At 36.0% G+C, this 23,481-nt stretch overlaps 1 protein-coding gene across 1 annotated transcript; it reads right to left on the reverse strand.

Annotated features, from left to right (window-relative positions):
- Positions 1–21,975: 21,975 nt before the first annotated feature.
- Positions 21,976–23,180, reverse strand: LOC138167835 (olfactory receptor 6C75). Its single transcript, XM_069096798.1, has one exon. It carries the CDS (start codon positions 22,918–22,920, stop codon positions 21,976–21,978), a length of 945 nt encoding a protein of 314 aa, XP_068952899.1. The 5' UTR covers positions 22,921–23,180.
- Between the last annotated feature and the right edge of the window lie 301 nt (positions 23,181–23,481).

The raw sequence follows: 23,481 nt of genomic DNA on the forward strand, positions 1-23,481 counted from the left end.
ATAGATAGCAAAGAGACCAAAATGGCTCCACCATCAACAAAGTGAAGAAAAGTAAGCTGGAGGACTGGAAAGCAAGGAAGAGTCCATGCTGTGAAGGTCACTGAAATCTTTTTGTCTTCCTGTTCCCCATCTGTAAAGTGGGGATAATAGTAGCACCTTCTCCATATATAAAGTTCTTTGCCTAACTTAAAGCACTGTATACCACCTATCATCATCATCATCATCATCATCATCATCATCATCATCCTTCTGATCAAGATCATCTATTGCAAATCTCTCCGATACCTGACAAGAAAAATATGAGATATTGTATCAAAATGTTTTTTAAAATCTCCACAAAGTGTATTCCATCATTCCCTTTAACTAGAACTTTAGTAATCATGACAAAAAAGGAAATGAGCTCAGTCATATTGACTTGTTCTTGATGAAGCCCCAGCGATTCTTTGTAATCATTACTTTGTTTTTTAGATATTTCCATTTATCTCTTTAGAATTTAAGTCAATTTCACTGGCCTGTAGTATAAGAATTGTTCTCTACCCTTTTTTGAAAATCAAGACATTTGTCATTCAACCCTTTTTAGTATCTCTCCTGTTTTCCATGATCTTTCACATTGCTGACTGAGAGTGAACCAATACTTTCCATGCGAGAGAATGTAATTCATCTAGAATAGGTGACTTGAATTCCTCTGGCTAATTATGTCCTTTCCTACCTTCCCCTTACTTTTTTGGGTATCAAGTTACTATATCATATTTGTTCTGTTATTTCCAGTGCAAATGTCATGTTATTTGGCAGATGAAACAAAAGCCAAATATTATTTGAGAAATTTCTCCATCTCTCTTTTGTCAGCTATTGCCATCTAGTTCATTCCATTCTTTGATTCCCCCTTTGCCCTATATATAGTTTTTTTTAAAGCCCCCATATCCCTAAATTTGAGGGATAATGGGAGGCAGTAGTCATTAACCTTTTTTCCAATTTATTTATTTAGCTTTAGTTTTCAATATTCATTTCCACAAGATTTCGAATTAGTTTTTTCGCCATCTCTCCCAACACCCACCCCAAAATGGTAAGCCTACTGAATACCCTTACCAGAATCTGTTCTCTCTTATATCCTCTCCCATCCCCACCCTTGCTAGTAGAGCAAGATGGATTTCTATACCCCAGTGCCTGTATATCTTATTTCACATTTGCATGTAACATTCATTAATTAACATTTTTTTTGAAAGTTTGAGTTCCAGAGTCTTTCCCTTCTTCCCTCCTCACCCACCTATCTTCACTGGGAAGGCAAGCAATTCAACATAGCTTGTACATGTATAGTTATGCAAGCATTTCCATAGTAGTTATATTTAAAAGATGAACTATATTTCCCTCAATCCTATCCTGTCCCCCACTTATTCTGTTTTCTACTTTGACCGTGTCCCTTTTTAAAAGTGTTTCCTTCTAAGTACCCTCTGCCCTAATGTGTTCTCCTTTCTGTCACCCCCTTTCTTATCCCCTTCCCCCATGATTTCCTATAAGGCTTTCCTCTAAGGTAAGATACCCAGTTGAATGTATATTTTATTCCCTCCTTAAGCCAAATTCAATGAGAGAAAGGTTGACCCATTCCCTTTCAAATTCCTGCTCTTCCCTTCCATTGTAACAGTATTCTTTTATATGAGATAGTTTACCCTAATTGCCTCTTTTATATGAGATAATTTACCCTAATCTATGTCTCCCTTTCTTCTTTTCCCAATATATTCTTCCATCACCTCTTAATTTTATTTTTAAGATATCATCTCTCCATATTCAACCCCTCCTGTTCCCTTTGTCTATGTATACATATACACACACATGCAAACACTCACATACATATTTATACACACATACTCCCTCCTCTACATGCATGTATATGCATGCATACATATATACATATATTCCCTTCAACTATCCTCATATTTAGAAAAGTCTCATGAGTTACGGTTATCATTTTGCCTTTTAGGAATGTAAATAACTCAACTTTAATAAGTTCCATATGATGTCTTTTTCCTCTTTCCCTTCTCATGCTTCTCTTGCTTCTTGTAATTGAAAGCCAAATTTTCTGTTCATCTCTAGTTTTTTATGAAGACTGCCTCAAAGCTCTCTATTTCATTGAGTGAACATGTTTTCCCCTGAAGCATCATACTCAGGTTTGCTGGGTAGGTGATTCTTGGATCTAATCCTAGCTCCTTTGACCACTATAATATCATATTCCAAGCTCTTAGACTCCCTTAATGTAGAATCTGCTAGATCTTGTCTTATCTGATTGTGTTTCCACAATACTCAAATTGTTTCTTCCTGACTGCTTTTAATATTTTCTCCTTCACCTGGGAACTCTGAAATATGGCTATGATATTCCTAGGAGTTTTCTTTTGGGGATCTTTTTCTAAAAGTGATTGGTAAATTCTTTCAATTTCTCTTTTGCCCTCTGGATCTAGAATATTGGGGCAAATTTCCTTAAGATTTTTGAAGGATGATTTCTAGGTTCTTTTTTTGATCATGGCTTTCAGGTAGTCCAATAATTTTTAAATTATCTCTCCTTGATCTATTTTCCAGGTCAGTGTTTTTTACCAATGAGATATTTCACATTGCCTTCTGGTTTTTCATTTGTTTGGTTCTGTTTTATAGTAGCTTGATTTCTCATAAAGTCATTAGCTTCAAGTTGCTCCAATCTAATATTGAAGGAATTTTTCTGTTAAGTGAGTTTTTGAAATTCCTTTTCTATCTGGTAAATTTGTCTTTTTAAGGCATTCTTCTCCTCATTGACTTTTTGGACCTCTTTTGCCCTTTGATTTAGTCTATTTTTTTCAGATGTTATTTTCTCCAGTGTATTTTTGGGTCTCCTTTAGCAGGCTGTTGACTTGCTTTTCATGATTTTCTTGCATCATTCTTTTTTCTCTTCCCAGTTTTTCATCCATTTCTCTTACTTGATTTTCAAAATCCTTCTTGAGCTCCTCCATGGCCTGTGACCAATTCATATTTTTCTTGGAAGCTTTTGATGCAGGAGTTCTGACTTCATTGTCCTCCTCCAGTTACATGGTTTGATCCTTTTTGTCCCCCAAAAAGGATTTTATTGTTTGTTTGCACTACCTCATCTTGCCTATTACTTGACTTTTGAGCTCTTTACCATGGTAGAATTCTGCTAACAGAATCAAGAGAGCTTTGTCCCAAATTGCTGGGGTTTTCACAGTTACTGGAGCTATTAGTTGGGTGCCCTCTCTACAGCCCACACAGGTTCTGGCTCACTGGTCACACACAACCCAGGACTACCACCCAAGACCACAATCCAGACCCATGAATATTACCTATCAGATTTATGGATAGGCAAACAATTTATGAATAAACAAGAGATAGAGAGCATTGTGAGTTGTATAATAGATAATTTTGATTACATTAAATTTGAAAATTTTGTACAAATAAAACAAATGTAGGCAAAATCAGAAGGAAAACAGAAAATAGTGGGGGGGTATTTTAATGAACAGATTCTCAGTTAAAGGTCTCAGATCTCAAATATGTAAAGACCTTTGTCCAATCTTTAAGACAGATATTTTGATGATGTTTCCTATGTCAAAGATTTTTAGGATCCAGCTGTAACTCTACAGGTAGGAGTGTGTTGGAGTCAGGCCTGTTGGATACAATCATTAAATTATCAGTGTGAGGTATGAATATACCTTGGAATTTGATAAACACAACAAATCAGTCCTTGATTTGTTGTTTTATTGATTGTCTCTTCTTAATAAAGTGATGGAGAAAATGTTAATAAAGCATATTGAACTTGTAAGTGTGTTGTGTGCCAATTTTCCCCCTTAAAAAGCCTGTTTTTAGTCATTTACCATAATACTCCAATCTTCAGCCTCCCTTTGCAAGAGTAAAAATACTAGAGTACCAGATCTTCCTTTCAGGGCCAGTCCAGATTGATAGACCTAGAAGATATTGAAATGATGGATTACCCAGTGGGTTATAAAGGAGCAGGTCATTAATGTAGTAGGCATAGTTGGAAGATAACCTGAGTGTTTTTTGAGAAAGACATAAACTGATCCCTGACCGTTGTTCATTGAAGATTCAGGATTGTAGAAAACAAGGCATCAAAGAATGCTAATATTATGCTTAGAATAATTACTGTTTTTTTTAAACAGTTGACATGAGTGTGTAGAAACTGAGAGATGGTGTCATGTATGAAAGAGGTGGCATTTTGGAATCTCTTGTATTTAGTGAGGTATTAGTATTTGCACTAGAATGTGCTATATATTGTGAGAAGAGAGAAGTGAAGGTAGTTACATCCAATCAAACATCTAGCTGAATGAAATTGAATTGGTACCATTTCCAGTGCTCATGGAGAATTGTAGAATCTGTGAACAGTAATTATCAGTCTTAACAGATATGATACCTAAATTGCATATTCTGAGCACTCAACAATATTTTCATGAGAAAAAAAAGAAATGTATATGCAGGTGGAAGGAGGTTAAGGAGACCTATGTCCACAATGTGAGAGTGTGTGGCCAGAGTATATTCAGGAAGGGGCAAATATGCTAAGTAACTGTAACTAGGTGATCCAGTGTTCAAAAGATCAAACTACAAGGCACAAGGCAGTCTGGAGGTAGGGTTCATTCTGAGTCTTGCAGCTAGCCAGTCTAATATTGATGCCTTGTGTAATATATTTTTGGACTCCTCTCATTGTCACCTTCATGTCCAAGAATTCTGAAAACAGGGGTGGCCAAGTGGTACAGTAAGAGCACCGGCGCCAGAGTTGGAATGACTTGGGATCAAATCCAAGCTCTGATACTTAGCACCAAACCCAGAAATAACTGGCTGTGTAACCTTGAGCAAGTTACTTAACCCCAATTGATTAAAAAATTAAAAAAAAAGAATTCTGAAAACTTATTTGACCATTAGCTGTTGGTTTTTCAACTCTTTTTTCTGCCTTGCTTTACATAATCCTTCTCTTCATTCACATTGTGACCTCCAATCCAATCTCTCAATTCCCCCCCAGCCCATCTCCCCAGCATTAGCCACTCTCTTCTCTTCTCCCCATCTTAACTCTGGTGAATCAATTTAACTCTACACTGGTTTCATCTCTTGAATACTTTTCCCTTCCACCCTCCTTATCATATCACCAATTATTCCTAGTCAAGTTTCAGTCTCAGATCACTCCCCCCATTTATGCCTATACACATGTTGCTGAACAAAGGCAAATAAAATAACACAACCGTTCTGACTGGGTCCACTACAAATTGTTATACAACCTCAATTGAGCCCTCAACACTGTGAGGCAATCCTACTATACCTCACTTATCAACTTATTCTCCATCTTTCTACAGTGGATCTTCCAAAATTTTTCATGCCTCATCAAACTTCCTATGGCTCTTTCTCCCCTGCTCTCTCAGCTGAGAACCTTGCCTCACATTTTAAAGAAAAAAAATTGAAGCCATTGAATGTGAACTTTCTTTTTTCTCCTCTTCCTCATCTTCTATCTCTCAGGTGCCTTCTGACACTCTTTTCTCCTTCACCCCTGTCTCACCTAGTGAAGTGACCTTGAACTTTTCTAAGGCTAACCCCTCTAGGTGTTCAAGTGAACTCCTTCCATCCCATGTCTTCCAACATATTGACCCCTCTGTCATATCCACTCTCTCAACTCATTTTCAATCTCTCCCTCTTGGTATTAACTCATTAAATATAGCTGGGGTGTTAATAAATGGAAATGACCTATAGGGGGAACAAACTGGAATGAGGGCCTCAGCAAATATGATTAATAATACCTCAACCAGTGGGCGGCTAGGTGGCACAGTGAATAGACCACCTGCCCTGGAGTAAGGAGGACCTGAGTTCAAATCCAGCCTCAAACACTTAACACTTACTAGACATGTGACCTTGGGCAAGTCACCTAACCCTTATTGCCCAGCCTTCCCTCCTCCAAAAAGTAAATAATAACAATAATACCTCAAACTCTTAGGGACACTCCTAGACCACTGAGAGGGAGATATAGCCAGACTTGCTGTCAGAAAGTTAGATTAGAGAGATTACTGCATTTCCTAAATTACTCCTCTATTTTCAAGCCATATCTACCTGTGAATTGTCGATATATGTAATAAAGATGGCACATCAGAATTGAGGCAACAATGAAGACTGTCTTGATCTCTCTTTCCCCGCACTTGTTACTTCTCCTCCTCACCAAAATCGAGGGGGATCCAGTTCAGACTTCTTAATCTTTCCCAATTGTTGATTAATACCATTACTAATTTATACTTTATACTTCTGAACAAGGCTTATTAGGAAATTGAACCAGACCTTTGGAGGTTGCTTGGGGACTTTCTCCAAAGACTATTCAAGTTTAGTTAATTTGTTATGACTTTAAAGCATCTATCTATGCATACATATTATTTAATGATTCTATCAATGGGGATAAAAAGAGGTTTTAAGGGCCTATCAAGACATCTTGATTCCTTTTCCCTCTGCAAAATGGTGAAATTGATATTTCTGAGACCTCAGAGATAATTCTACACTTAGATCCATTCTCCATTTTCTAGCAGACTACCAAAGAAAAATCTAATAATTCTCATTGGGATTCATTAAAAATCATTTCATCAGCTAGCATAAGGAATTATAGATTTTGTTATTCTCCCTAGAGATAGAAACCTTAATGTTAGCTGACTTGAAGAAGAAAAATTAGTTGGAAGAAAACTTGAAGTAGGGAAAAAGGAGAGGAAAACACTCTGACCTTTTTTACAAAGCACATGCAAATTTAAGAAACCAATTTTTTTCTATTTAAATTTTAAAGTTAGATATATAAACCCTCAAGTATTGTTAATAAGGGTTAGCTGGCATGATACCATCTCCCCATAGCTAGGATATATTATGGGTTAGTTTAGTTTTTAGTCTGTTCATTAATATAGATTGTTTATTTACCTAGTGAAAGACAATTACCTGAGAATTGTATGATCAAAAAGTTTAAAGGCAGTTTTCCTCTACATTTATTCAAAATATTTTACCAAACTGAAAGGCTTCTAATTAATTTTTGGATTTAACATATAAGTGAAACGAGTCTCTTGTTGCTAATTACAGTTTGGGTTAATATGTTGAGTAAATGAATAATATTTTATCCATTTAAACTTTCTAGGAATTCCAGTTGTTACTTTTATAAAATAATCACACCAAAGGATCTGTAATTGTGGATATACAGCCTCTAGAAGAGCTGACTAAAGGGAAAATGACAGCTCTCTTTCATGTATCAAAAGAACTTTCATATGCATGAGAGATTAGATTATTTTTTTCTGATTGGCCCCAGAGGACAGAAAAGGAAGTAATGGATAAAAATTGAAGAGGAAAATTTATGCTTGAGATTCAGTTTAAAAAAAAATTATATATTGCATGTTATATACCATGTTGTACGAGTGTCATGCCAAGAAAATTAATTTCTTCCATTTGAATTGTTTTAGGAAGTTTCAGGAGATCATCTGGCAGGATAAGATACCGTAAGGGCACTTATACAATCCAAGTGAAATAACATAATATGCAAGCTATATCCAGTCTGGATTGCTATAGTACATCCATTCTTCTCTCTGATCTAGATCAGGTCAATGTCCTCTTCAGGACCAATTTGGTAAAATTTGTGGTATTGCTCCTGTGAACTGATACATCAGGTACAATATCAGAGGTAGGAGCTAACAGTCCCAGATGGTTAAGGTGTTCAAGACTCAAAAGTGATAGCCTCATCTCATCTTAACTTTCTTTTAATGAATGGCACTGGGTCTTTGGCAAGGTAGGCTAAGTTATGAACCAATATTTTCTACATTTTCATTTCTAAGGACTCCCACATAAATAGAAGCTAGGTTGTATAATGTATAGTGTGCTCTAATGGAGACTAGAAAAACCTGGGCTCAAAGTCTACTTCAGATACAGACTAGATGTATAATCCTGGGCAAGTCCTTCAGCCTCAATTTCTTCATCTATAAAATGATGAAAATAGAAGCTTGAGGAGCAGCTAGGTGGTGCAGTGAATACAGCACTGAACCTGGAGTCAGGAGAACCTAAGTTCAAATCCAGCCTCAGACACTTAACACTTACCAGCCATGTGACCTTGGGCAAGTCACTTAACCCCAATTGCCCTGCCCTTCCCCCTCCGAAAAGCAAAAAAAAAAAAGGAAAAAAAGAAAATAAAATAGCTCCTTTATTGTGTGCAAAGATTTTTGCAAAATTTGGTGTTATATAAATGATGATGATGATGATAGGGATGATGATGAGTGTTCTTTCTGTGGTCTGGTCCATGACCAAGTTGACTGCACTATTTTACAGCTTTTATCTGTGAAACTTATTTACTTCAATACATTCCAAAAATCTTGGTTCAAGGAGAGACTTCTGAGAAGGTATCTGGCTGGGGAATGTGGATAGAGTTAGTATGCAGCTAAGTTAAGCAATGCATCTGAATACAGGATGTACTATACTAAGAGAGGAAGGTGATCTTTCCTGAATACCGTGCAATGAATGGCTGGATTGTGGTATTTGTTGTTCAGTTGTTTCTGTCATGTCTGGATCCTCTTTACCACATTTGGGATTTTCTTGTCAAAGATACTGTAGTTGTTTGTCATTTTTTTCTCCAGCTCCTTTTACAGATGAGGAAACAGAGGCAAAAAAGGTGAAGTGATTTGTCCAGGGTCACATGGCTAGTAAGTGCCTGAGATTCGATTTGAATTCATGAAGATGACTCTTTATTACTTCAATCCTGGCACTCTATTCACTGTGCCACCTAGTTACCCAGACTGTGTTATACCAGACTATCGATATCCATTATTTGTCCTCTAGAAGGTGGCATCATGACTTGCAAGTGAAGTGGATTTTAGTGAGGGAGGGCTGTGCAAAGTCACCAAATTTAGTAAAATATGTGCTCCTGTGAACTGATCCATCAGGTAAAATATCAGAGGTAGGAGCTAACAGTCCCAGATGGTTATAGTGTTCAAGACTCAATGAATGGCACTGGGTCTTTGGCAAGGTAGGCTAAGGTCTGAACCAATATTTTTTATGTTTTCGTTTCTAAGGACTCCCACATGAATAGAAGCTAGGTTGTATAATGTATAGTGTGCTCTAATTGAGACTAGAAAAACCTGGGCTCAAAGTCTACTTCAGATACAGACTAGATGTATAATCCTGAGCAAGTCCCTCAGCCTCAGTTTCTTCATCTATAAAATGATGAAAATAGCAGCTTGAGGAGCGGTCACCAAATCTCACTCTCTTCTCCAGAACCATCTGAGTACAGCCACAAGATATAGTTCAAGACAATTAGAGATGGCCTCAGATGTAACAGGATACTGACTTTTTTTTAAGCTAAGGTCTTTCCCTGGTCTAAGCTTGACTGAGGCCATGCCCGTTCAGTGATTAAGGCTAGGTAAGAAATGAGGCAAAAATGGTCTCTTTTACCTAGTCAAAAATAAACAAATGAATGCACAAATGAGTGATTAAATATAAAATCAACCTGGGAGGGGAAGGCCCTTGGGGTTTCTGGTCAAAACAGAAACAATAGCTATTTGCACTCACTCTGAGTCATCAGAGACAAAACAATGACAAAGTGAGACCAAGCGATGTCTAGTAATGTTGTAAAAGCATATTATACTTATGCTAACCACCTCACAATGTTTATATATGTATATATATATATATATATATATATATATGTGTGTGTGTGTATTCGTATATACATATACATACACACATACGCATACACACACATATATCTCACAACACTGGACAACTTATCTATGTTTATGGCCAAATGTCTCCTCCTATACTTTTTTAAAAAAATGTTACATTGATGATCTTTTCTTTCTTTTTTTGTTTGCATAAACAAGTAAATTCAAAGAAAACAAATTTAGATATTGGTTGTTTCTGGAAGTACATGTTTTATTCTGCACCTCTATTCTATTATCTCTCTACCAAGAGGTGGGAGGCATACTTAGGTCTTTTGTAGTCATTATTGGTCATTGCATTGATTTTATTTTTATTTAAAAAAATTTTATGAGAGTTCTTAGGTTTTTCAAAGTTGTTTTCTTTTATGTCATTATATAGATACATATATATGTATACATTTATATATATATATATATATATCATTCTCTCAGTTTTACTTACTTTACTCTGCATCAGTTCATGCAAGTCTTATTAAGATTTTCTGTCCCTTTCTTAATTTCTTATGGCACAATAATAGTCCATTAAATTCACAGACTACTTAGCCTTCCTCCAATTACCACAAAAAATTGCATCTGTAAATAATTTTAATCAGATGGGTGTTCTCTTGTCTTTGACCTCTTTGAAGCACGTAACTAGGGGCATGGTCGGTTCAAAGAGTATAAAGTTTAATGACTTTGGAATTATAGTTCCAAATTGCCTTCTATCATGATTAGACGAGATCACAGCTCTACCAATATTATGTTGGTGTGCCCATACTCCTATAGTCCCTCCAACAATTGTTATCTTCCTGTTTTTGCTATCCTTGCTAATTTGATGAGTGTGAGGTGGTATTTAAGATCTATTTTAATTATTCTTTCTCTTATTGTTAGTGATTCAGAACAATTTTTTATATGATGCTGATTATCTTGAATTTCTTCTTTTGAAAAGTGACTACAGGGGCAGCTAGGTGGCACAGTGAATAGAGCACTGGCTCTAGAGTCAGGAGGACCTGAGTTCAAATCTGGCCTCAGATATTTGACACACTTACTAGTTGTGTGACCTTGGCAAGTCACTTAACCCCAACTGCTTTGCCTTCCCCCCTCAAAAAAAAGTGACTATATATGTTTATATATATATATATATACACACATGCATATATAATGCATACATACATATATATGCACACACATATACATGTTTGAGATCTAATACTGATAGGTCCCTTTATTTCTTTGTTTCATTGTTTCCATTGAGATTCATGACTTCTTGTTCCCCTGGATGAATTTTAATTTCTCTATATTATTTTGTCTATGATTCTATAAAATCAATATTTGAAACTTTGATTGGTATGACACTGAATCTATAAACTAATTTAGGACTTCTTCTCTGCTCTCTTGGCACCCATAACCCATCTGGAACAACTGGAAAGTAGATATTACCAAAGATGTTTTTTTTCCTTCCCCTGTCACTTGCTTCTGCCCCACACCACCCCAAACCTACCTGGGAAGCTTGTCTTCTAACATTATTTGGGTTTGATGGCAGTCATCAGTTCTATTTATTCTAGTGAAATGTAGAAACACCAGGCCTTACCATCTGTCTGTCTTGCTACTTCTTCCTAAATTCCTCTAGGCCTTACCATATGCCCTGCCTCTATGTTCTTTTGATCCTGACCAGTGACATTTGTAGCAGCAAGCACCCCAAGCATCCTCAGGGTTTGCTGCCACCACAGGTTCTTGGATCTGCTTTGATAAAGGAAAGAAACTCAAAATGGATTAACAAGCTTACTTTAATCAGTCAAACATATATCGTTTACCTTGTTCAGGGGAAAAAGGTCAGCACCCTGAACTTCAAAGTATACAGGCAGAATTATCAAGACAGAAACAGATCAAGTAGACAGCTTTCCAAACTGTCCAACCATTACATCCATACCAAATCAACATCTGGCTTTCAACATCTGGGTTTTTCAAAGCCGGGGGGCTCTGGACAATGGCTTCCCAGAATCCAGATCAAATCACAGAACACTTCTCAAAGTGAGCCCCCAAAACAAAGCCTCACATCAGGGCTTATATAGCCTTCTCCTGGATCAGAGAATGTAACAACCTTTTGGACCCACTGGCCAATCAAAAAGTATCTACTGAAAAACAAGCCTCCCACCCCAGGCTCCAGGTGTACTTTAGCCTAGGGGAAGGGAAGATCTTTAAAATTTATATTCCCATTACAACATCATTTAACCCAACTGATGTGACCCGACCACTTTTAGGATTTACCATCTGACTTGCTGCTGAACACTTGGGGACACATGGGTCTTTCCATCCACCCTATCTGAACTTTCCTTTATGTTTTCTCTCCCATTTAGTATGTGTACTTAATAGTAAGACTGTATTTTTTAAAATTTTTCTCTAGTGTTTAAGAAAGTGTTTTGCATTATTAACTACTTCATAAATGTTTTTAATATATTCATGGCTCAACCAAGAGAGTTTAGTATTTCTCTAATTATTTGTCTCCTATTTTTATAAGGTTTCATAGTTATATTCATATAATTTCTGTTTGTGTTAGTATGTTGACTGTGAGATATTCATACATTCTGTAGTTTTCTTGAATAGATATTTGCTCTTTGTGTATTTTCCTTATGATATAGAAAGGAAAATGAGTTATGTAGGTTTATTTCATATCCTGCTACTTTAGTAAATTCAATTTACTAAATTTCAATTACTTTTAGTCAAATATCTGAATATCTTTACATATCATCTGTAAAAAGGCAATTAATTTTATTTTTCTTGGCTTATTCCTTCAATTTCTATCTCTTGTTCAATTGTAACAGCTGGTATTTCTATCATCATATCAAATAATCGTGGTGATAATGTTTATCCTTTGTAGTTTCATAATTTTTCAGTTGTGTTCAACTCTTCATGATCCCTTTTGGGGCTTTCTTGGCAAATATGCTGGAGTGATTCACCATTTCTTCCTCCAGCTCATTTTACAGATGAGTAAACTGAGTTAAACAGGGTTAAGTGACTTGCCCCAGGCTTCACAACAAGTAAGTGTCTGAGGCCAGATTTGAACTCAGGAAGATGAGTCTTCCTGTCTCCAGGACCAGAACTCTATCGACTTTTCCATCTAGCTGCCCCAATAGGTATCCTTATTCCACCATTATTGTCTCTATTTTTGTCTCCATTACATACATTTTGTCTCCATTATTGTCTCCATTATCTCTATTATAAATCATGACCATATTAACTTTTAGGTAGATATTGTCAGTAAGAAAACAATTATTCTTAATTGTTGTTAATATGCTTTAACAGTTTTTCCTTAATAAAGGGATGATGCTTTAAGAGCTTTCATTGCATTCATTTCTTGTGAATTCTTTTAAATTTTTGAGCATATTAAATTTATTTTTGGGCAGTTAGGTGGCATAGTGGATAGAGTGCCAGGCCTGAAGGCAAGAAGACATCTTCCTGAGCTCACATCTGGCCTCAGACACTTAGTAGCTGTATGATCCTGGGCAAGTCACTTAACTCTGTTTGCCTCAAATACCAACAACCTTTATTTCTCCTATACTTTAGATGCTATTACTATACCCACAGTTGAGGAAACTCAGGTAGACAGAGGTTAAGTGACTTGCTCAAAGTCACATAACTAGCAAGTCTCTGAGACCAGATTTGACCTTGGTCTTCCTATCTCCTACGTCACAAAGAGACCTTGTGCCACCTAGCTGCATAGATAAATTTTATTTGTCTTTTCTTTAATTTCAATCATTATATGTTGTTAAGATATTTTGATTTTTCTCTTTTCTATTTTTTAATAGAATATCCAATTCATCCATCTGTTCCTTATGTCTTTTATTGTTAAAAATGTTGAGATATACATTTGCTCCTAATGTATACCTTTCAAAAGTTTTTGTGTATTTTCTCATTGTAATTTTCCTTGATCAAATTATATATTCTTTTTCTGATTCATTTTCTGACCCACACATTGTTTAGAGTTATATATTTTTTTCATCTATGTTAAAGTTTAAAACCTTTTTATCAAATTACATTTTTTAATTTTACATTTATTGTTAAATGGAAAGTAAAGCATGCGTTTAATGTGTTTTTTTCTTTGCTGTTTCATTTAAAAGATTTTTGGGACTCAGAACATGGTACTCCTTTATAAAGATTTAATGTAAAATTAAGAAATAGACACACAGCTTTAGGTTCACATTTTGTAATCACCATAGTGCTATCATTGGTAACTTTTCTAAAATTCTATTGAAGTCTTTACCTAATCTCATTGATTGATTGGCTATATTGACTTAAGTCTGAAAGGGGATGATTTTGCATTTATTTCTCCATGTAATCCAGTTAGCTTTTCTTTAGGTATGTAGATGCTATGGTATTTAGTGTGTCTTTATTTAATACCACTGTGTTATTATCTAAGGTGTCTTTAAGTGTGATGCAATTTCTCACCTTATTTCTTTTTGCTTCTACCTTTATTGAGACCATAATTGTCACCCCTTGAAGTTTTGGGATTCACTTGTGACATAATAAAAACTTTTTAGGCCTTCATATTAATTCTAAATGTTTATGTTTAAGTGTTTCTTGGAAGAAACAACAAGAAAGCAAATATGTACAAATAAGCTTTATATGAAAAATAGGAAATAATTAAAAGAGGGAAGGCATTAGAATTAAGAGGGTTTGGTAAAGGCTTCCGGTTGAAAATGCTATTCGAATTGGGATTTGAAGAAAGGCAGGGAAACCAGCACATGGAGATGAGGAGAGAGGGCATTAAAGCTGGGAAACAGTCTGAGAAATACCTGAACCTGAGAATTTGAGTATCTTGTTCAAGGAACATGAAGGAGGCCAGCATGTCTAAATGGAAGAGAATGTGACAGGAGTAAGGTGTAAGAAGCTTAGAAATGTGAAGACTGGATAGGTGTGTGTGTGTGTGTGTGTGTGTGGTAGGGGGATGGTTCAGTTATGAAGGGCTTTGCATGACAAGGATTTTGTACTTTATTCTGGAGGTGATAGGGAGCAACTGGAAATTACTGGGGGAAGGGAAGGGAAAAGACTTTAGAAAAATCACATTGGCATCTGAATGTAGAGTGGATTGGAGTGGAGAGAGACTTCAGGCAAACAGAACTACCAGCAGGCTGTTTCAGTGGTCCAAGCTCGAATTGATAAGGTTTTGAACCAGGGTGGTGGCAGTACCAAAGAGAAGGAGACATATTCCAGAGATGTTGCAAAGGTGAAATTGATAGATTTTGACAATGAATCAGATATGTAAGAACGGGTATCAGAGATAATGAAGAGCCAAGGATGAAATCTAGATTGCATTTCTTAGGGGCGGGGAGAATGGTGTTGCTTTTGACAGTAATAAGAGAGCTGGAGAAAAGGTTTAGGGGGAGAGGTAATGAGTTCACTTAGGCAGGAGGGAAGGTAGGAGAGTGTGGCATCTCAAAAACCTAGAGAGAAGAGAACATTAAAGAGGAGAGGTATCACTAGGGTCAAAGACCTCAGAGAGATCAAGGAAATTGTGGATTCAGAAAAAGCCTTTGGATTTGACAATTAAGATGCAACTTGTAGCTTTGGAGAGAGAAATTCCATTGGAAGGATGAGCTTCAAAAGTAATTAGAAAAAGGTTGAGAAGTGAGTGAGAGGAGAGAAAATGGAAGCATTGATCAGAGATGGTCTTTTCAAGGATTTTGGCCACAAAGGATAGAAGAGATATAAAATGATAGGGGAGGGATAAAAGATAGAATGAGGGTTTTTTTTTAAAGATGGAGTTGATATGGGCATGCAGCCTATGTAGGTTAGGAACTTGTCAACAGAGATATTGAAGATAAGTGAGAGTGGAGATGTAAGAGAGGGAAACCTGCTTGAAAAGATGAGATGGAATGTAAAAAAACTGAATGTACAAGGGTAGTCCTTGGCAAGAAGAAGGGACACCTTATCGTGGAGACAGATGTGAAGGAAGAGATCATGGCAAAAGTCATTTGGGTGATGTGAAATAAGGAAGAGAAGAGAAAAGAGAACCATTGGTCAATGGCCTTAATTTTTTTTTCAGTAAGATATGAAGTAGTTTTCTAAACTGAGAAGGTGGAAGGGGAGGGAGACCCATGGTAGGTTTAATGAGGGATCTAAAGATTTGTAAAAGCTACTGTAAAGTGGGTTAATGAGTTGGTAAGGCAGATATAGAAGGATTGCCTTGCAGGAGTGAGGACCCAGTTGAAGTTGTGTAACATAAATCTGTAGTGGAATGGTTATGTGTTTTTTTCTAAGTATGTTTAACAGCACATGTGTTTGAGTGAAAGCAATTGTTGAGTCATCCAAGACTGAAGGCTGGAAAGATATGGTCAGTGATATGCTAAGGGACACAGGGACTTGAGAAGAGGACAGTGTAAAACTGAACTGCTTCACCAAGTAATCAAGATGGGGGCAAGAGGAAAGTGTGTCTAGTGTAGGAGAGATGACCTGGAATAAAACTGAAAAGTGGAGGAACTGGAAGTGGTTATATGCTCAGGTAGTAGGGTTTGGTAAGGGAAGTGGGAAGGAGAGGGAGAGAAGAAATAGATTATGGTCAGATGGGGGGTTTCAGCATTCTTATACATGGTGATGGTATATTTGTGGGTGATGACAAGATCAAAGTATGCCCATCTTTGCATGTGGCTGAGAAGGGATAGGTCAATGGAAATGAAAAGGTTGAGGATCTGAATGTTTAGGGTATTAGAGGGAGATCCATGATTTATGTATTTTGAGGTCCCAAGTGGGAATTGTCTCCTACAATACCTTTTATCCTATGTCAGTGAAAGTTCACAAGGCTAATTGATTCCTCTTATGAGTTTATTCCATTAGTTTATTTTACCCATGTGTATATTCTTGGTCTGGTGTGATTCACAAAACAAATGGGAAAATATTCTGGACTTGCATATTTTAAGCAATTTCTCAATCAAAATATGCAATTGCCCAGTGAAAAATGCAAAGGAAAGTGGCTTAGCCATACCATATCTAAAACTATATTATAAAGCACAAAAATTATTCAAAATTATTTGGTAATGGCTAAGAAATAGGGTGGTGGATCAATGGAATAGATTCGGTACACAAGACAAAGTAGTCAATGACTATGGTAATCTACTGTTTGATAAACCCAGATGCAGTTTCCAGGATAAGAACTCACTATTTGACAAAAACTGCTGGGAAAACTGGAAAATAACATGGCAGAAACTAGGCATAGACCAACATTTTACACCATATACCAAGATAAGGTGAAAATGAGTACATGATTTAGATATAAAGGGCAATACCAAATAAGCAAATTAAGAGAGCAAGAAATAATTTACCTGTCAGATCAATGGAGAAGGGAAGAATTTATAACCAAACAAGAGGCAGAAAACACTATGAAATGCAAATAGATAGTTTTGACTATATTAAATTAAAGAGTTTTTGCACAAACAAAGCCAATGCAACTGAGATTAGAAGGGAAGCAGAAAGCTGGGAAACAATTTTTACTGACGTTTCCGATAAAGGCCTTATTTCTCAGATACAGAGAGAAATGAGTCAAAATTATCAGAATACAAGTCATTCCCCAATTGGTAAATGGTCAAAGGATATGAATATGCAGCTTTCAGATGAAATAAAAATAAAGCTATCTGTAGTCATAAAAATGCTCTGAAATTCAAGGCTTCTTAAACTTTTTCCCCTTGTGACCCCTGCAGTGTTTCTTAAACTATAGGTCACAACTCCGTAGGGATTTAAGAAGCACTGGGAGTCTAAATCACTATTGATTAGAGAAATGTAAATTAAAACAATTCTGAGGTACCACATCACACTAATCAGATTGACTAATATGACAAAAAACAAAAATCATAAATGTTGGAGATTTGGGAAAATTGGAACACCAATGCATTGTTGTTGGAGATGTGAACTGATCCATATATTCTGGAGAGAAATTCATAACTATATCTGAAGGGCCATAAAATTGTGCAGATCCAACAATACCATTACTAGGCCTGTATTCCAAAGAGATCATAAAAAATTGGAAAAGGACCCACGTGCAAAAATATCTATAGCAGCTCTTTTTGTCATGGCCAAAAATTGGAAATTGAGGGGATGCCCATCAGTTGGAGAGTGGCTGAACAAATTGTGCTATTGTGAATGTAATGGAATACTATTATGCTATAAGAAATGATGAGCATGTGGATTTCAGAAAAACCTGGGGATTCTTATATGAACTGATACTGAGTGAACAGAATCAGGAGAACATTGTACACAGCAACAACAAGATTGTGTGATGATCAACTTTGATAGACTTAGCTCTTCTCAGCAGTGTAAAAATCTAAGACAATTTTAAGACTCATGATGGAAAATGCTATGTACATCCAAAGAAAGAGCTATGGAGTCTGAATGCAGATTGAAGTTTGCTATTTTATCTTTTTTTTCTTTCTCGTGTTTTTTTCTCTTTTATTCTGATTCTTCTTTCACAACATGACTAATGTGGAAATATGTTAATATGATTGTATATGTATAGACTATATCATATTGGTTGCTGTATTGGGGAGGAGGGAAGCGAAGTGGGAGGGAGAAAAAAATTTGGAACTCAAAATCTTTTAAAAGTGAATGTTAAAACTATCCTTACATGTAATTGGAAAAAAATAAAATATTATTAAGTGGGGGAAAATAACAAAATATGCAATTCCCAGTGATTTGTCATTTGGTTTATTCATGGATGCCAGCAGGATAACAAGGTTTTCTAGTACTGCTGGTGCTACATGGTTTTTACTTAGTTGTTAAAAGAAATTTTACCAATCATATGTCCCGAGGAAGTTTTCTCATCAATATAGTTACAGTTAAAAGTTACAACCTACATTTTCCAATGTTCTTTGTTAAAACTTGAGAAGCAATAGGCTAATGCTGTTTTGTGAGGGGAGGGTTGCTATTCTAGGCTTAAATGGTGCATTTATGTTCATTAAAGGTAGACATGACAATCTTCAGTGCTAAAGGGCACTCTCATATGCCCCCTTTTCATATAAAACAATTCTACATAGTTCATTTTCTGAGATTCTGTTTTTTCCCCTCCAAGAAATATTTCTTTGAAATTTTAAGGGAAGACAATTCACTATCCAGTGCTGAGAACTCACAGAATTACATTATCTAAGAAATTCAGGTAGTTTGATCTCTCTGGGCAGAGGCATAAATATATTCTCATATTTTACCTTCATGAGAGGGGAACATATTTCTTTTATTCTATTAGCTATGAAGAGGGAAATGCATTCTGGAAACAAATGGAAGATGGTATTCATTTTTTAAAGTCCTTTAATTGATCTAGAGTATCCATTTTGGCAAAAAATGTTAAACTGAAGACTAGTCTCTAAACATGGCATCATGGTCCCCTGGAAAAACCAATGATGCTGAAATCAAGGAGGCCTATTTCAAACCCAGCTCTGCCTTTGTGTGCTTGAGTCTCTATTTCTTTATCTATAAAACATGAGGGTAGGTCTCCATGTCTTGTGAAGTACCTTCTAGCATTAAATCTATACAATCAACCTGAGTTAACACACTCAGTAACTATTGTACTTTGGGTTTATAATTTTATCAACCCTCCAAAACATCTTCCCAAAGTTGTGCCATGTCCGTGATCCAGCTCCGATATGGATAATACAGGGTTTTGACATGGAGTAATTTCATCTCTCTTGGTTTCAGGATTACCTCTAAACAATGATGTGCTAGTAAAAACATCCAGCTCTCTGGGGAAAATATATGTGTGACACAAGTTTAACCTGCATTATTAATATTTTCCCTATTTTCATAAGTCTGGACAATTGAAAAAAAACCAAGCCTTTATTTGTAGTATTTACCAATTTCCAAGGTGTAAATGTACATACTGAAAATTTAACAGTAAGATATCTTGAGACTATATAATCTGGCTTTAGTTCACCTCTGCCTCTAAGGTTCCTGGCAACTCTAAGTCCAAAGATGCTTATGAAGGCATCAGTTACTTAGCTCAAGGAATTGAGACAGAAATAGATTGTCATGTCATTCATGCTACCAACATCCTTGGTTCTTATAGAATTTTCTTTACCCAAGGAGGCAACCAGAAATCTGAGATTTTGCCCTACATTTTCTTACTGGAAAGGAAAGAGCCATTAGAATATAGGGTCAGGTGCTTGATGGCAAGATTCCATAAGACTCAGGGGTTCTACTTTCTCTTGATCTCAATAATCCCCAATACAATGCTACTGATTTCTGATCAGTAATACCAGGCTGGGGGGGTGGGGGTGAACTAAAGAATTTCATAATTCATGGATCCATCCATGTCCTCTACCAAAAAGGATATTTCTCTTTCCTTCCTATCTTGTGACACTTGATATTTGTTACTTGAATGCCTCAATTTGAATAGTCCACTTTCACAGTGTTTGTTCAATCAACAGAACAATGGAATCCAAAGGTTGGGGGTATTCTGCCACTAGATTGAGAAGTTAGTTGGTCATGTCACATTGGCTCTAAAAGAGGACTTATACCACAAATCTGTTTTCATATGTGATTGACAAAAGCACACTTTTCTTCTTTATTTTAAAACAAAATAAACTTTTTTAAGTAGCTAAGCAAACAGATTAAAAAGCAGATTGTTTTATAAAACGAATTTTCACAGAAAATAATTACCTAGATACAAATTAGCACCTTAAAAAAGAGTTACAGGAACAATAGTCCTTAATGAAAATCTCTGTCCAACTCCTTGATTTAAGAAATGAGAAAACTGAGGTGCACACGGATTATAGTCAAGGTCCCACTGGCAGATAAATGATAGAGCCCATATTCGAACCCATGTCTTTTAACTCCAGATGAAATGCTCTTTTCATTATCTCATGATTTATTATCCTTATGTATGATGTCTCAGTCAGTAAAGTAACATTTCAAATAGAACTTGCCAAAGCATTTTAAAAAGGAAAACAATTTCAGTATCACTTCACTTCTAATAAAGATGGTAGAGAAGAGAGAGCGCCCAATTTGGACTTTCCAGAAGAACCTGGCTCAAATTTTGTCTTGGCCACTTCCTATTAGTGGGACATTGGGAAAGTCATTTCATTGGTAAATGGCCAAACAAGTTGTAGTATATGATTATGGTGGAATACTACTGTGCTATAAGAAATGATGAGCTCAATGGTCTTAGAAAAATATGGAAAGGCTTGCACAAAATAATGAAGCATGAAGTGAGCAGAGCCAAGAGAACATTGCATATAATAACAATGAGTTTTTTAAAGAATGACTGAGTGAATAAATTATTTTGACTATTATAAATATGCAAATTAACTACAAATTATATGTAAGAAAGACACTGTCTGCATCCAGAGAAAGAACTGACAAATAGAAGTATATATAGAATAGCTTTACATATATGATGTGTATATATATATGTACATATATAAATGTGTATATATGTATTTATGTTTAATGGTAAACATCTCTAGGGTGTGGGGGGTAGGGAAGAAAAAATGAATAAAAGAAATTTACATGATAATTTTGTTGCATATTTGAAAGGAATAGCAAGTTGTGCATAGTAGTTTTACAGTTTCATGTGCACTCATTTTTTATTTCACTATATTATGGAAATGATTGTTGTATTCCATGAATTGAAAACATTTTTTAAAAGGAGAATAACTATGACCTCTGAGCCCTAAATCCAAGATCCCATACCTATAATTTGTACATGTTTGAAGTAAGTCACAGTTTGATAACTGGGGGAGCTCACAATCAAATGAGAGAAACAACATAGAAACACCTATGTGCAAAGAAGACATATGGGATCTGTTCAGTATCTCAGAGGGTAAGAACTAGCATTAAGGGAGCTCAGGAATGGTTTCATGTACACTCCTTTTTCTGTTCTAATTTGTATATGGAAATGCTCATTTTTTTATATAGAGAATAACAATAATAAAAAGTATTATTTTTTTTTTACTAAGAAGTGACGCTCATGCAGAAGGCATGCAAGGCCAGCAATTTACTTTTATTGCAGACACAGTAACTAGTTGGTCATTAAATGCTATCATAGGTTCCCTGATTTTTCAGAATTGACACTTGATGGAGTTAATTCAAACTCTGTCTTTAGTTCAAATGGAATGATTTTTTTTGTGTAGATGAGACCGACAAAGACTCTGAAAGAAAAGAACAATTCAGTTTAAGGAAGGGCAAGAATTGGCATTAGGAGAAAAATAAAAGGGGTCAATGTATGTTTTATTAATTGAAATGAAGAGTAGGGAAGAGAGTGAGATAGTGCAAACTGTTGGAATTCTGATTTTAGTTTAATTTTGCCTTTGCAGTTTCTATATCAAAAAAACTTTTACTTATTGGAAGAAAAGATAATTTTCTGAACCATATTCTTGAAGGCTTGTTTCACTTGCTGATTCCTTAGGGTGTAAATGAAGGGATTCAATAAGGGGGCAACTGAGGTATTGAGCACAGCGACTCCCTTGCTCAAAGACACTCTTTCCCTTGCTGAGGGTTTAATGTACATGAAAATACAGCTACCATAAGAGAGAGAAACAACAATCATGTGGGAGGAACACGTGGAAAAGGCCTTTTTTCTCTGACTTGCAGAAGGGATTTTCAGAATTGTCTGAATGATGTATGTATAGGAAAGTACCACTAGGGTCAAGGTGACCATGAGTGTCACCACAGCTAAAAGAAATGCCATCAGCTCAAGGAAGCGTGTATTTGAGCATGAGAGCTGCAGGATGGGAGAAGAGTCACAGATAAAATGATTAATGACATTAGATGCACAGAAATCTAGCTGTAGCAGCAGGATGATGGGTGGAAAGATGATCAGGAACCCAGCCAACCAAGAACTAAGGACAAGCATTATACAGACCCTGCTGCTCATGATGGTAGTGTAATGCAGTGGTTTGCAAATGGCAACATAGCGGTCATAAGACATGGCAGCAAGAAGGTAAAATTCTGTCACCCCCAAGAAAATGAAGAAGAACAACTGAGCCACACATCCATTATAGGAAATGGTCTTATCTCCTGTCACAACAGTAATCAGGAATCTGGGGATGCACACAGATGTGAAGGAAATTTCTAAGAATGAAAAATTCCTAAGGAAAAAGTACATGGGAGTCTGCAGGTGGGAGTCCAGCAAGGTGAGGGTGATGATGGTTAGGTTCCCAGTCACACTCAACATGTAGGTAAGAAGGAGAAAGACAAAAAGTACAGCCTGCCACTGTGGATCATCTGTCAGTCCCAGCAGTATAAACTCCGTGACTAATGTATGATTTTTCATTTTCATTTTTTCTTCTTTGGTGAGGCCTTATTTATCTTCTTATCACCTGCAGAATTGAGGCAAAGGAAAGAAAGCTTTAGAGTAAGTTAATGAAAGAGAATTCCATCTTCTTATTAAGAACAATTATTTTCTCTATAGGATATCCTCTAATAGGCACAGTAATCGAGATATTATAACAGTGACCAACTGTAAAAGACTTAGTTACTCTAATCAATACAGTGATCCAAGACAATTCAAAGGAATTATGATGAACAATTCTACCAACCTACAGAAAGAAAACTGATCAGCTTTGATCGAAGCATACTTTTTCATTTTCTTTATTTTTCTTGCCTCATCATCATCATGCAATGTGCTTAACAGAGAATTAAGTTTTGCATGATTTCAAAAACTAGAAAAGAAAATTCTCTCTAAGAGCCTGGGCAGATGATGTCATAGGAAATATTCTTGTATTTTCTGAGAGGTTCTTTCCTAGTCCCTACACACTTTCACACTACTTTTCTTACTTTAAAATAGATTTTCATTGGTAATGCTCTTTTAATCACCTAGATTTCTTCTTATATTTTTTCC

The sequence above is a fragment of the Petaurus breviceps genome, unplaced genomic scaffold (assembly GCF_028583685.1).
Source record: "Petaurus breviceps papuanus isolate PSGF00001 unplaced genomic scaffold, PetGlider_PUasm1.0 313, whole genome shotgun sequence".
In the NCBI taxonomy this organism is placed as follows: domain Eukaryota; kingdom Metazoa; phylum Chordata; class Mammalia; order Diprotodontia; family Petauridae; genus Petaurus; species Petaurus breviceps.